Source organism: Balaenoptera acutorostrata, chromosome X (assembly GCF_949987535.1).
Source record: "Balaenoptera acutorostrata chromosome X, mBalAcu1.1, whole genome shotgun sequence".
In the NCBI taxonomy this organism is placed as follows: Eukaryota; Metazoa; Chordata; class Mammalia; order Artiodactyla; family Balaenopteridae; genus Balaenoptera; species Balaenoptera acutorostrata.
Window position 1 is genome coordinate 94,114,563 of NC_080085.1, and position 13,950 is coordinate 94,128,512.

Below are 13,950 nucleotides of genomic sequence, written 5' to 3' on the forward strand. Positions count from 1 at the left end.
TCTCTTCCCATCATATTCAATTTTCTCGTTGAAAAATGGGAATATCTCATGGGCAGTAGTAAGAGACTCAAATGAGATCATGGAAGTCAAGCTGCTCTGAAGTGCAGAAAGAGCCCAGCATGTGTGTAAAGCAAGCTTACTAACATTCACAGGATAGTGAAGGGCAAAGATGTACAGTCCGAGGCACTTGAAAGTATCCCTGAAGAAAAGCAAGTGTCTTAGCCCACGTCTTGCCCACAAGCCTTAGGTAAGTGTTGACAGCGCTTCCCTCGGGGCAAGACAGCAGGCTTGGAGGCACCAGGGGCCTAATAGAGCTAGATAAGGAAGTCAAGAGGAGTCAAAGATGTAATTACTGAAATGACAGCATGTGTCAAAAAAGGAAAATGATTACATATATGCACACATTAGATATATGTGTACACACACCCCACACACACAGATATATTATCTCATATCTGTAATGTGCCAAGTACTCTGCTAAGTCTTTTACATGTATTGTCTCATTTAATCCTTACAATTACCCTGTTAAATTAGTATTATTATCATCCCTATCTTATAGATGAAGGAACTGAGGCTTACAGACTAATTTGCTATTTTGGCCATCATCATTTAGCTAGCAAAGAACCAGTATTTGAAACCCAGGTGTAGTGTGACTCCAGAGCCTGTTCCTATAACCACCGGGCACTAAATTGCCAGCCATAGAATCTTCCGGGTGCGTGGGCCTCCTGATCTCTTGCGCGGTGCTGTCGGTCCAGGCTCAGTTTAGAGCTCAACCACTAGGGGGCGCTGCCTCCCCTGCTGTTAATGGACAGCGGTTGAATTGCTTAGGGACTTGTGGGAGCTGGCCGTTCTCTCCCAGGGATGGAAGACTTCTGGAAGAACCCAGAGCCCGACTCCAGGTTGTTCATGGATTCTCCCTCAACCCCTTTTAATTCACATTTGGCCCCAAGCCCCAGATGTCCCCAGTGATGGGGCTAGAAATGCCTTTGCATGACAGTTTATGTGCTTCTCTTCCATGTAGGCCACAGGAGACCAGGCGAGCTGCCTGCCTTTATGAGACTCTCAAGGGGGATGAGTAGAAAGGTAGGAGGAGCCAAGTGGTTAAGAGCCAGCACTCTGTAGCTGCACAGTCCCGGGTCTCCCCCAGCTTCCCCACTTCCTGACCTCTCTGAGGTCACTTCACCTCTCTGAGCCCCCATTTCCTATCTGTAAGCATGAGGGTAGCACACCCACCCTGCTGGTGTTTGATGAGCCTTGTTCGGGATAAAGCATGTGCGGTGCCGAACTCAGTTCCTGGCTCATCTCAGGAGAGCTGGGCCGTTGGTAGTTTCTCCTTCTGGGCCCAGACCCTTCAACCAGAAGGAAGCTCACCCAGCCAGGGCCGGGTCCACACAGAGTCAGCACAGCGCTGAGGGGCGGGAACAGAAGTCCCTCATCCGCCTCTGGCCTCTGGTAGCCCTGTGCCCCGAAGAGCGCAGGCTGCCACTGCCCAGCAGGAGGCCCCCAAATATCCCTCCCTCGGTGACACCTTTCAGTGGCCCTCAGCTCTTCCTGGCCCAGAATTGTTCCTAATGTCTGAGTCACTTCCCTCCAGCTGGAATTGAAACCTTTTCTCTCCTGCCCTCCCACAAATTTAATCCTTCACCAAGCCCTGTAGATTCCAACTCCTGAAAGCACTGGGGCTCTGGAGTGAGACAGAGTTGAATACTGGTCTTGCTGCTTATCACTGGTGTAACCTGGGCAAATGCTGTAATCTCTCAAATCTTGGCTCAGCCACTGATTCATGGTGCGACCTCAAGCAGATTCCTTTACCTCTCTGGACCTCAGTTTGCTCATCCATAAAATGGGGATAATAATAGTACTTATGTCTCAGGGTTGTTGTAAGGATTAAATGAGGTAATAACGTAAAGTGCCTGGCACTTAGAAGGGGCCATGCTCCTAGCAACCCCCACGCAAACACACAAACCCAGGAACAGAAACCTAACTCTTAGTTTTCTCATTCATAAAGGGGCATAATAACGGTGTCGCTCTCCGAGGACTGTTGCGATTATAGTACTGTAGGAGATCATGGGGGTAATGTGAGCAGCAAATGCCTGGCAGAGGGTGTGGCTACCACTTCCTGAGGACTCGCTCTTTGCCAGGTTTTCTACCTGGGTTTGTGTGCTTGCCTGGAGGTTGCTACAGGACTTGCCAGCTGGGGAGTAAACCCAAAACATAGTAACCAACACCAGGCCCCCGATAGGTCCAATCAGTGAACTCAGGCCACCTAACAACTTTGTTCCGGAGGATTCACCACGATTTTACAGCAGGGGCCTGGGGCGGAGAGGAGACAAACTGCCCACTAGATAACCACACAGGTACAGTCCACGGGGAGGGGAGAGAGGAGGGTGTTGGTAACAACCACTGGGGTCGGGGAGGGGGGCTTTCCTTGCCCAGAGAAAGAGGAGAAAATAGGCAACTCTTTTAATGAGCATGTGCAGTGTGTGTGTGTGTGTGTGTGTTATAATCAGGGACGACAGAGACGGAAGTGAGAGGGTTGAGAGCACAGAGCTGACCTTGACACCTGAGGGGAGTGGGCCTATGGAGAGAACCAACAGTGGCAGGTATTTGAACCCAGATACATCTGCCTCCAAAGCCCATGCTATTAATCATTACAATATTAATGCCTGGCACAGAGTAGGTGCTCAATAAATATTTGTTTAATGAAGGAATTTATACTGCTGCCTCTTTCTGGAAAGTTTTCTCTCTCCATCTCTACCTGGGCCCATCCTTCAAGGCCCAGCTCAAATGAAGTCTCACACTCAACCGATTTGCCCTCTTTCGGTTGCTATGGGTTGGGGGAAACGAGAGGCAGCAGCGCTGGGATGAGGAAGTATGGGGCACTAGGATGGGCCAGCTAGGGTGGAGCCAGAGGAAGGACTCAGTTTTGCAAAGATTTTTTTTCCCCCTGAGTTTGTGCACTGGATCTGAAGTTGCTACAAGGACTGGATACACCCATAACAAGGTAACTCACACTGGGCTCTGATTAGTCAGAACGGTGAATTCCAATCACTTAGCAACCATGTCTGGGGAAGAGGATTGGAAGCCATTTCAGGGCAGGGGACTGGGAGGAAAATGAGACAAAATGGCTGCCACTGAGCAAAGGCACATGCGCAGTATGGGGGAGGAGGGGGGAAGTCAGAGGAGCTCTTTCTGAGTTAAGAATTACTGCTCCAGGGGTTTTAGGGTGTTTAAGCCACTGGGGATTTAGGGATTTGTAATTCTATGCTATATAATACCCTAAAACCAAGGATATTGGGATTCCAAGGATTTTAAACCTCTACTACCTATGGTACAAGGACTCGAGCAATTTCTGAGATATGAAATGCTCAAATGAAATGAAACGCTGGGAGCTTAGGACCCAAAACAAGGACTTTAAACGGAACACTGGACATGTGGACATGTTAAAATACTAATCCCCCTTTGACTAAAAATCAATCTTGGTTTAACCCTTAGGTTAGTGGTTTCCAAATAGTCTTCCTCACAATCTAGGGATCTCTGAAGGTGCCTCACAGAAAGGGGGTGGAGAGAGTTCTTTTTTTTTTTAATCTACATTTAGTTAATTCTTTCTTTCTTTATTTTTTTATTTTTGGCTGTGTTTGGTCTTCGTCTCCGTGCAAGGGCTTTCTCCAGTTGCGGCGAACGGGGGCCACTCTTCATCGCGGTGTGCGGGCCTCTCACTATCGCGGCCTCTCTTGTTGCGGAGCACAGGCTCCAGACACGCAGGCTCAGTAGTTGTGGCTCACGGGCCCAGTTGCTCCGCGGCATGTGGGATCTTCCCAGACCAGGGCTCGAACCCGTGTCCCCTGCATTGGCAGGCAGAGTCCCAACCACTGCGCCACCAGGGAAGCCCGAGAGTTCGTTTTTACATAGAGAGGACACCAAGGTAGGAATTCTTTTTTTTTTGATTTTTAAAATTTATTTTTATTTTATACATATTAGTGCATATATGTCAATCCCAATCTCCCAATTCATCCCACCCCCCAAGGTAGGAATTCTGTGTCTCTCAATGTGGCTCCCGCCAGGGCAGCTCCATCTTTATTTGGTTGGTATGTTGGCTTTCTGCATTCAATTCAAAAGAAGGGTGTTCCTGCTGAAGCACAAAAAATAAGTTGAAGCCACATTTGGCCTCTGTTTCTTTTTTTTGTTTGTTTAATGGGGGACAAACACTACAAAGATGCTGTGACTGGTAAACCATCAAATGGCGCCAAGGATCTCAGGTGGAGATGACCGATAAATCAGTCGTTACTTGAACAAAACAGTCATTAGCTGACTCTAGCCTACTACTACAACTACGATTACTATGAATACTGCCACTTATTATTTGCTTTTACTATGTGCCAGGAGTTGTGCTAATTACTTTGCATATATTATCTCACTGAATCCTTACAACAACCCTGAGAAGAAGCATCATGACTTTCCCCATTTTACAGATGAGGAGACTGGGGTTCAAAGTGGATAAGTAACTTGCCCAAGGTCATACAGCTAGCACATGGTAAATTCCACTTTACCTACAAGCAGAAACAGAATGGCCTAAAGGAATTAAAGTGATCAAAGGTCAACTGCCTGGCAGCCTTAATTAAGGAACAAGGTTAAATTCTGACCAATAGGTGGCACCAGTGCGTGAGTTTGGTGGCCTGTTTAAGGCTGTGTCCAATTCAGGGAAGTCCCAGTGAGGGCTCAGAACTGTAGCAGGCTGTCTTAAGCTGAGAGAGGAGAGAAAGAGAGATGGCCAGCATTTCGCTACTGAATCAGATAATGCTGCCCTGTCCTGTCTGTAGCTCAGCAAAGATATGGGAAGCCAGCAAGTGGGGGGACAGAGCTCGTTCTACCAAGAACTGCTTTAGGAAGACCTGAGAATCTTTTTCCTTCAACATTTCCTGGGCACCTCCCTTGTGCCAGGCAGTGTGCTGTGCAAAGAAGTCATGTGGGCATATCAAACACAGTCCCATCTTACTGCACAGAAGGAGAGGTAGATGCTATGGTAGACGAGGTACTGAATGATGGGGGCACCCAGCCTGGGCTTGGGGGTCTGGGGAGGCTTCTCACAGGAGACGTGTCTGAGCTAGTCCTGTTGGATGCATGGGAGCTTATCAGATACAAAAGTGGAAAAGCATTCCAGACAGAGGATTAAAGCCACAGAGGGATTAGAAAGCATGACACATTCAAAGACAGGCAGCATGAGCTTCGAGTGTTGAGATATGAGTCTGAAGAGACAGGCAAGAACCAGGCAATTGAACGGCCTAGAATATCAAGTTGAGGACTTGATTTGTGAATGTCTGAGTAGAGAAGCTATGGATTCTCAAGAGGACCTGTGATTTAAAAAAAAAAAAAGTCCAACTGTTGGTGAGGCAATGAAAAGCCATGATAGGGCTTTAAGCAGGGGGCACAACATGCTCTGATCTGGTGGCCAGTGTAGAGGATGAATTGCAGAGGGAAAATGAAGACTGAGTGGGGCAGGGGTGGGCCTGAGGGCCTGAGCTGTGGCAGATACAAAGGGACTTGAGAAGGTAAAATTGATAGGATTTAGTAGCCTCCCAAGGCCCCTCCCCACATGCACAGGCTCATAACCAAGGCTGCACCTCTCACCTCTTCTCCCACCCCCAGCCCTGCTTCCGACTTTTAAGCTGCCCTCTGGGGGCCTTTTTGTTCCCTTTCCAAGCTGTCTTTGAGGTTTAATCAAGCCTGATTGCACAAGTTGACGAAGAGGGCCTGGCCCCATGTTGGGCCTCCCGCGGTACACTCCCATGAAGAAGGATCTGTCAACTGACCGCAGGTAGAGCAATGAAGTGGCCTTGAGCTGGTCTCTGACCCTCTCCCCATGGGTTCACAACGTGGGCAGAGTTCAGTTAAGAAATCAGTCCAGTTCCAGGAAAAAAGGTAAACATCATCTAGTTTATTTTTCTCCTGATTCATCTCATGCCAACACATAGACCCCAGTAGATAACGGCCAAAAGGGGGGAGGTCCCCAAAGCAAGTTGATTTTTTAGATGTCCCCTTCCCTTCCTGCAAGGTCCATCAGAAAGGCACCCCAGCTGTGCTTGGATCTGGTGTTGGTATCGTATCCGTGGAGGTGAAGCCAGAAGTCAGGCTTTCCACGGGGAGACAGGAGTATGTGGCCACGTAGAAGGCTGGGGAGTCAAAAAGCCCTGAAGAGTGACAGTTCCCCTCTGCGTGGCCATGCTCTGTCCTCATCTGCTCCCTGGGGGCTTCAGAAAGCAAGTCTTCCTTCCCCTAGACTTCCTAGGACCCTCTCACTGGCAACACAACAGCAGCCCAATGAGATGCCAGAGGCCTGGGCTCGCAGGCCTGTTGGGTGTAGCCAGGGTGAGCCGGTGACTTGAGGACCCAACTTTCAATCCAGAGAGCTGTGCCTGGAGATTCGTGGCTAATCGATGCCCTGAAGCCTTGCCAGGCATACCGAACCCCAATTAGACTCTGACTGGCTCAGTTGGGACAGGTCAGGAGCAGGGAGGGACGAGGAGCTGAGGCCCCGTGCGGTGCTGGCCCTGGTGCCTTCACACACCCTTCTGGCCCTTTTTCATCTGCCCCCTCCTTCTCCTCGTCCTCCTCTTCCTCGTCCTCCTCCTCCTCGCTGGCTGAGTCCTCATAGAGGTTGATGGTTGCCTGGACAGGGAAGTTCTGCAGTAAAATCTCCCCATCACTGTACAGGTAGTCAAAGGAACGGGATTTAGGCCAGAAGAGCCTGTGGACAGAGAAGAAACACGGCCCCCACTTAGGGCGCATATGTGCAGAGGGGTCAGTAGGGCCAAGAAGGAAGCCAGCCCGTAAACTCCTTCTACCTGCAGTAATGGGGTGAGAGGGAAAAGAAGAAAGGGTGCTTTGTAACAGAACCTTCTGGATTGTTACAAAATGGCTCCAGACAGGAAGGTCCATAGCTCAGAGCTGTGGGGAGCCCCAGCCCCGGCATGTATCAGTCCTGACACTGAGCCCACCGCCCACCTCCGAAGGCCTCCAGCCAAGCATTCTCTAGCCCTGTGTCCTCCATCTCCTACTAAGGCTTTCTTCACTGACCCCTCCATAGGGGCTTAGGGGTCATTGACAATGACCCCAGGGAAGGCAACCCTGGCCAAGTCCCTTAACCTCTCTGGGCTTCTGTTTCCTGGTCTATGAAATAGTGATCGTAGCAGTGCCTCCCTCCTCCTGCCTCACAGGGCTGTTGCGAGGATTTAAAGGGCGAATGGATCTATGTCAAGTTCCGAGCCTGGTGCCAGAAGCTTACCTGACAGGGTGATGGAACTCAGAGTCAACCTTGGTGACCTCGGCACCTGTTGCCCCAGCGGCAGCCTGTCCAAAGCAAAAGCTAGCATGTGGCTCAAAGTGCATGGCCAGATAACTGCCTCTTCCGTATCAGGGGTCAGCAACCTGTAGGTAAGATGGTCTAGAAGAGACCTCAGACATCTCTGGGGTCCAGTCCCCACCCCCCCAGTAAGGAGGTCTGTCCTGGTTCTAGTTGAACAACAAGTGGACAGAGTCCGGGGGGTTGTTTGCTTTCCTGCCCCTGTTCTAACGCCTGTTTGGAGACCGTCCAGGGGACAGAGTTCTACTGGAGCAGCCAAGATGCAGGGGCGGAGTGGAGGTGGGTGAGAGCACCGGGGTTGGGTGCCAGGAGACCGGGACGCTAGCGCCAGCTGCACCGCGGACGTGCTGTGGAGCCTGCCCTCATCCCTCCCGCACTCCGGACTCAGATTCTTCATCTTCTAAATTGCCCCAGACACATCAGCTCCGCCTTCCTCCCCGAGCTGCTGTGGGAATCAAAAGTGGGCAGGGCTGGGCAGGTGCTTTCCGGGGTCTGCAGCCCTGGACAGAGGTCGGGGGCTCTCTGGGAAGGGACCGGGTCAGCGTGCCTGCACGTGGTCATGTGTGTGTGCGCGAACACGTGGAACAGGGGCTCAAACTCACCAAATCCACAGGTTTCCTCACCTGCCTTGGGAAGTCATTGGTAGCAGACAGCCAGGGTCTCCAAGGACAAGCTCCTCTAGGACAAAGGGGAGAGATCAGCTGGTGGAGGGAGAAGAGACGGGGCTCCCTGAGATAACAGAAGAGGCCCGCCAAAAACGTGGCTCGGACTCCATCTCCTTCAGGAAGCCTTTCTTAAGGACCCTGAGTCCAGGTCAGGACAGATGCCCCTCCTCTCTGCTTCCACAATGTTATCACACTGTTTGGTGATTATCTGTTTACTCGCCTTAGAGCTTCTTAAGGGCAGATTTATGTTCAATCATATCTGAATCCCCAACACCTAGCGTAATGCCTGGTACACGTAGGTGTTTCCGTAAATGTTTGGTGAACGGTAAATGTTTGGAGGAATGAATGAGGGGTGGGTGAAAACTATCTTGCCCCCGCTCCAGGAAGTAGAGCTCACAGTTCTACCCTCTTCCTGGGCTGGGGAAAGGGGCCAAAAATATTTCTGGGTCCACTGCTTCCCCACTACCTTTTCCTGCCAAAGGTAGGAAAAGAGCAAATGGAAATCTTATGGGGTGGTCAGGAAAGAGACGGTCCTTCAGTCACAGGCCTCTGGGGACTTTGGACCTCTTTCCCCTCTCTGCAGCCTAGGTCATGTTCAACCCACGTTTCATGGCAATCTCCCCCTTTGCCTCTCAGTGCACTGGGCAACTTGGCCCATGAGGGCCTGGCTGGTTGGCTTTCAGCTTTGCCAATGCCCACTGTCCCCAAGTCCCCTCCTGCCAGCCGGAGGGATTAGTGACGTGAAGAGCCAGTTGAGATACTGGCGCCTGAGATGGGGAGGGGGCACAGAGAACAGGGGTGCCCTGGACATCTCATTTCCTTTCCTCTCCCAGGAACCCCACTAAGACTGAGTTCAGATTGCCAAAGGCCAAGTTCCACTTACCGTTCACTTCTGTCTACTTCTTGTCCAGAGGAGAGAAGGGGCGATGGGTTTCCCAGGCCAGGGAGCACCAGGGGGCCTTGTGCTAGGGCTGGAGCTGAGGCTGGGGCTGGGGCACAAGCAGCAGGGTCCATCCTTAGGGTGTCACGGCCAGGCAGGCTGTGGGGTCCTCCTATTTCTCAGAATCTCCCGCACTCTTTTGGCTTTTCCTGGGAGACCCTTTTATAAGGCCTGCCTGGACTCATAAATTATTCAGGGCCGTGCAAGGATGGGCTCCCTGACGGGCAGGGGAGGGGAGGGGAATGAAGATTTAGGAAAAGGGGCTCAGGGAGGGAGAACTGTGTCGCTGGGTGTGAAATCTCTCCCAGTTGAATAAACAGAGAGTCAGTGGGGGGCGAGGGGTTCTCTTTACCTCCAAGTCAGAAAGGAAAACACAAAAGGGGCAAATCGCACACCGTTTGTGCAAATTTCCCAGGCAGTAGCAAGGCCTGAGGGGCGGGGAGGGAAGGAGGGAAGCTCGTTAGAAACCACAGAAAGTTGTCAGGCGCAGAGGGCAGGGTAGACAGGCCTTTAGCAAAGCTGGTTCCCAGTGAGAAGGCACAGCTGATCCGGCTAAGGCGAGTGAGGGACTCATGTTATTTCAGCTCAGACCCCAAATGGAGTTGCCAGGTGGACCTGATACGGGCTGACTGCCATTAAGCATATCACCGGGGTTAAGGAAAAAAAGGAGGTTGTGGGTAGGACGGGTCCGGATGCCTGCGAGGGGTGAACCTCAAGTCTTCTTTCCACGCCCTCCCGTTTACTGGTCAGTTCATTTGCAAAAGTGCCTGAATCCCCTCTCCAGCCTCAGCAGTCAGTCAGTGGTCCAGGAAAGGAGCGCGGGCAGCATTTCCAGGGTTTCCAGGTCAGAATCGGGATCTCAGAGCTCAGCTTCCAGTCCGGGCGCCAGGGTGCAAAGCTGCTGACCATCCCTGGCCCCGGGACCTTGGCTCCCTCACGTGTGAGAGAAGGATGGGAGCCCAGTGGTCCCAAAGGGCACCGTCAGCCTGAATGCTCTGCGACGGGGGCTGGATAAATGGGTACTGACCCCGGGGCAAGCCCAGCGGCTGAGCCACAGTCTCGACCTCAGCCAGTCTTCGGGGTCTTTGCCAAAAAGTTTGCAGTTACAACTACTGGCAGGTTCCTTATGCTTTAGAGGTCCGAAAATATGCCTCCTGACCTCAGTGTCGAGCACCGGCGCGGATTTATTTAGCTTCTCGGATATTCGTCACAGCCGGGTGTATAATCGTCAAAAATTAGAGACCACCTCAATGTCCAACAATAGGAAACCAGTTACGTTAATTAGAGTAAGTCCTTGTAACCGAGTACTAAGCAGGCACTCACAATCATGTTCTGGGAGGTATAATTATCGACACAGAATGTAAAAAAAAAAAAAAATCAGATGCTAGAATAGCATGAATAATTTGATTCAAGGGCTCTTCTTTTCTCTGTTCACCTACCCCTTACCTTCACCCCACTTCAAATTCCAGCCCCACTGTGTTCTTTGCAGCAAAGGAAAATCGGAAGCAAGCCAAATGTCTCACTTTAGAAAGCTGGTTAAATAAATCATTGAACGGTTAGACAATTTTATAATAAGATTGGCTTGGTAGAAGATTGGGAAAAAGTTAATATATTGAAGAGTGAAAAAAAGAAACCTGTACAATATAACTTAGAGGATGATCTTGCTTTGGTAAGAAAAAAAAAAAGGAAAAAAAAAAAAGAGACTGGTTAGAAGAAAGGAGAAAGTTACAGTGGTCAGTCCGGGGAGTGAGATTATGGTAGATTTTTACTTCCTTCTTTAGGCTTTTCTGAGTGTTTCTAAAAGTTCTGCAAGCCCTGATACTCCTTGGGTAGTAAAAAGTAAAGACACACAAAAATAAAAAGAAAGAAAGAAAGAGATGCTTATCCACAGAGGAGAGAAAACTCCTGGGAAAATGACAGCCATTTTCAAATATCTGAGCATTAGACTGCAATAAGATTACACTTGTTCTGTGTGACTTCAAAGGTAGGGCTGAGGCCCATGGGTAGAAGCTACAGGGAGACACATTTTGGCTCAATCAAAGGAAAATTTTGCAACAGTCCAACCAACACCTAAACCAGAGACCTGGCACTGTACTGGCCCTCAATAAACAGAGCTTTATTATATGTGGCGAAATGAGTGGAGCCTTGGGCTGGGCTAAGCTCTCTGTCCCTGAATTGTGTAAGTGCAAGCTGGATCGTGGATCCTGGATCCTGGAGTGGAAAATCTAGAGGGTGGGGCAGGAGATGGTGAGCAGGGCTGCTGGGGAGCCCGAGTTTCTATTAGTCTCTGAGGGTTCTTGCTAAATTTACCTCCAGAAGATGAAAACGTGCCTGTATTGTGTCAATACGATGGCTCAAATGAGCGCCTGAGAGGGAACCAGGTTGAAGAGACTGGGCTGGAAGGAGATGGTATGTGAAGGAGAAAGGAGCAGACCTATTGTCACAGCCGGGGATCTTTTTGATCTCTAGGTGGCCATGGACTCTGAAAATGGGCAGGAGCGGGGAGAGAAAGGGAGAAGAGGTAGCTATTCCTCCAGAGCCCAGGGCTCATTCCCAACCAACCGTGAACTTGTGTTTATTCAGCCGTAATCTTTCATGATCGGGGCTGTCCAGACCCTTCATTCCCCTGAGCAGCAATCCTCGGAGTTCCCCCCTCACGCCAGCTCTCGCATCCTTTCCCGGAGCCCAGGTAGCCTTCAGGCCTGTGTTCATGGATCTTTCTTCTCCCTACACAGCTGCTCTGTCTTAACTACCTCCTAAGAATTAGCTCAGTCTCATTCAGCTTGTGGGAGATGAAACCACTGGCCCCTGTTGGGGGCCTCTCCACAGCCCGAAGGATTTAAGGCCTACAAGGGTTGCTGGGCAAAAATGGGAGCCTGGAGCGAGGCGGGCAGCAAGGTGGCAGGAAAGGCCTGGGACCACCAAAATGAAGCACTTCCTGTCAGGGCAATTACGATCCTACCTCTGTTTCCCCTAACAGCACTACAGTGCCTCTGGCTTTTGTCGGTGATGGCTTTGCCAGAGCATCGAGAGGGCTGGGTATCTCCTCTGGGCCAGACGCTGCTGGGCATTGCCAGGCAAGAGAATGGACTAGAAAGAGGGGCGGACACTGCCTCAAGGTTCTGACAGCCTAGGGAGGGAGACAAGACCTGCATGGGGGAAGACTTGGTCAACCTCAGCCGGGCCTGGTACCCCTCCACCACCCTGAAGCATGTTCCCTTGTCGACTCCCCAGCTCCAGTCTCCACATTCCCTGGGCCACGCTCCAAACTTCCTTCAGCTCCTACCACATTCCCGCCCCACCCTCTCCCCACAGAACAACCTCTGCTCCCATTTCCCTGAGAAAACAGAGGCTTTCAAGCGTGAATTACCTCAATGCCCTGCCCCCCACCCAAACCTGGCCTGCCTCCCCAACTTCCTTCCCCTCCAGCCCGCCCTTCTCAGGGGACAATGTGCCCCTCTCGTTAAAGGCTAATCTGTTCACCCGGGCCATGGCCTCATCCACCCTCCTTCTCTGGGGCCTTCCTCCAGGCCCTTCTCTTCAGGAAACTTCAGCTTCTTTATTCCAGCTCTTTCCCTCCTGATTATAAAGTGCCTGTCTCTGTCATCCCCCAGAACAAGGTCCCTCCTTCCCTAGATGTGTTCTCTTGCTCCCCTAACTTGCTCGCTCTCTCTCTCCATCTCTTTCTCTCTCTTCCCCTCCCTCCTTCCCTCTCTCTTTTCTTTCCTTCACTCTCAGATTTGTTGAAAGTAGAGTCTATACTTTTCCCAACTTCCCATTTATATCTCAACCTACTCCAGTTTGGCCTCAGCCCCATCCTCCTAGGGAAAGTGCACTACCAAAGGTCCCCATTGACCTCCTAATTGCCAAGTTCAATGATCTCTTTGAACTCTGGGTGGCCAAAGGCCCTGTTGGCCAAATCCTCATTTCTGAGGCTCTCCTTTCTCTTTTGGTCACTCTCTCGTGGTTTCCCTCCTACTTCTGGAACCATCCCCCTGGGTATCTTTTGCTGACCTCTCTTCCTCTGCTCAGTCCTCACATCTGTGGTTCTCAATTACAGTCCACAAATGAGGCTGAGACACAGTAATGTTTTCAGTAGGTCACAGCAAAATGGGAAAAACATCAAAAGTAGAGCTTTTCAAAAATCTCAATGTATTCAATTATAAAAGATTGTCCTTTATTCTGACATTATGCCTTTCCTAATTTTTTGGTGGCAAAATATTCTCTCTTTCTTGAAACGATGGCAATGATGGATATTAATTTATTTCTCTAATGTCCCTACTTGGCAAAATAAAAGTGTTAGTTTCTCTATGTCAGTCCCATTAATGTTTATTCAACGAAGGAAAAATTGACTCATATTTCCAGCCTGAAGTTTTCCTGATAGGTGTCTCAAACTCGTTCCAAAACCAAACTGGTTTTGTTTCCCACAAACTTCCTCTGTACCTGCCTCGATAAGCAGCATCATATTGGCCCAGTCACTCAAGCTAAAAATCTCAGCCACCAAGCCCCTTTGATTGTAGTCTTCACCATCTCACGTTTGTCCTCTCTGTGCTCCCCACTCTCCTGGTTGTTTCTTCAGTTATGGCCTCATCCGTCCTCTTTCACCTGGATGCTCGAAGCAGCTTCCAGATAGGCTCCCCCATCCTTGACTTGGCCTTTCTGATCCATCCTCCTCACAGCCACTCCAGTGATCTTTCTATAACACAGGACTGAGTATGCTCTTCCTGGGCTTAAACACTTCCAGTGATTCCCAGTTGCCTATGGGAAATGTCCAGCCTTCTACCTCCGGTGCCCTCCATACATCAGCCACTGAAGCTCCCCCTTAGAGACCTCCACTCTATAAACAGGCCATGCCTTGCACCTGTAATCTTTTCACGGTTTAGAGACGCTGAAAGTCTCAATCCCACCCTGTATGGGACTTGTCACGGGGAACACTGTGGGTCACAACCAGTGGCAGAGCTTAAAATCGATTTAGTGGGTTGCAG

The 13,950-nt window shown here is 50.4% G+C and overlaps 1 protein-coding gene across 2 annotated transcripts; it reads right to left on the reverse strand.

Annotated features, from left to right (window-relative positions):
- Positions 1–5,949: 5,949 nt before the first annotated feature.
- RIPPLY1 (ripply transcriptional repressor 1) lies at positions 5,950–10,389 on the reverse strand. Of its 2 annotated transcripts, none has more exons than XM_007178334.2 (4): positions 8,909–10,389; positions 7,984–8,038; positions 7,283–7,347; positions 5,950–6,745 (listed from the first exon to the last, which is right to left on the reverse strand). In XM_007178334.2, the coding sequence occupies exons 1-4, from the start codon at positions 9,037–9,039 to the stop codon at positions 6,487–6,489; spliced, it is 510 nt and encodes a 169-aa protein (XP_007178396.1). In that variant the 5' UTR covers positions 9,040–10,389; the 3' UTR covers positions 5,950–6,486. The 2 variants fall into 2 exon arrangements, with proteins under 2 accessions (XP_007178396.1, XP_007178395.1); XM_007178333.2 differs by having other exon boundaries at positions 7,963–8,038.
- Positions 10,390–13,950: the final 3,561 nt, after the last annotated feature.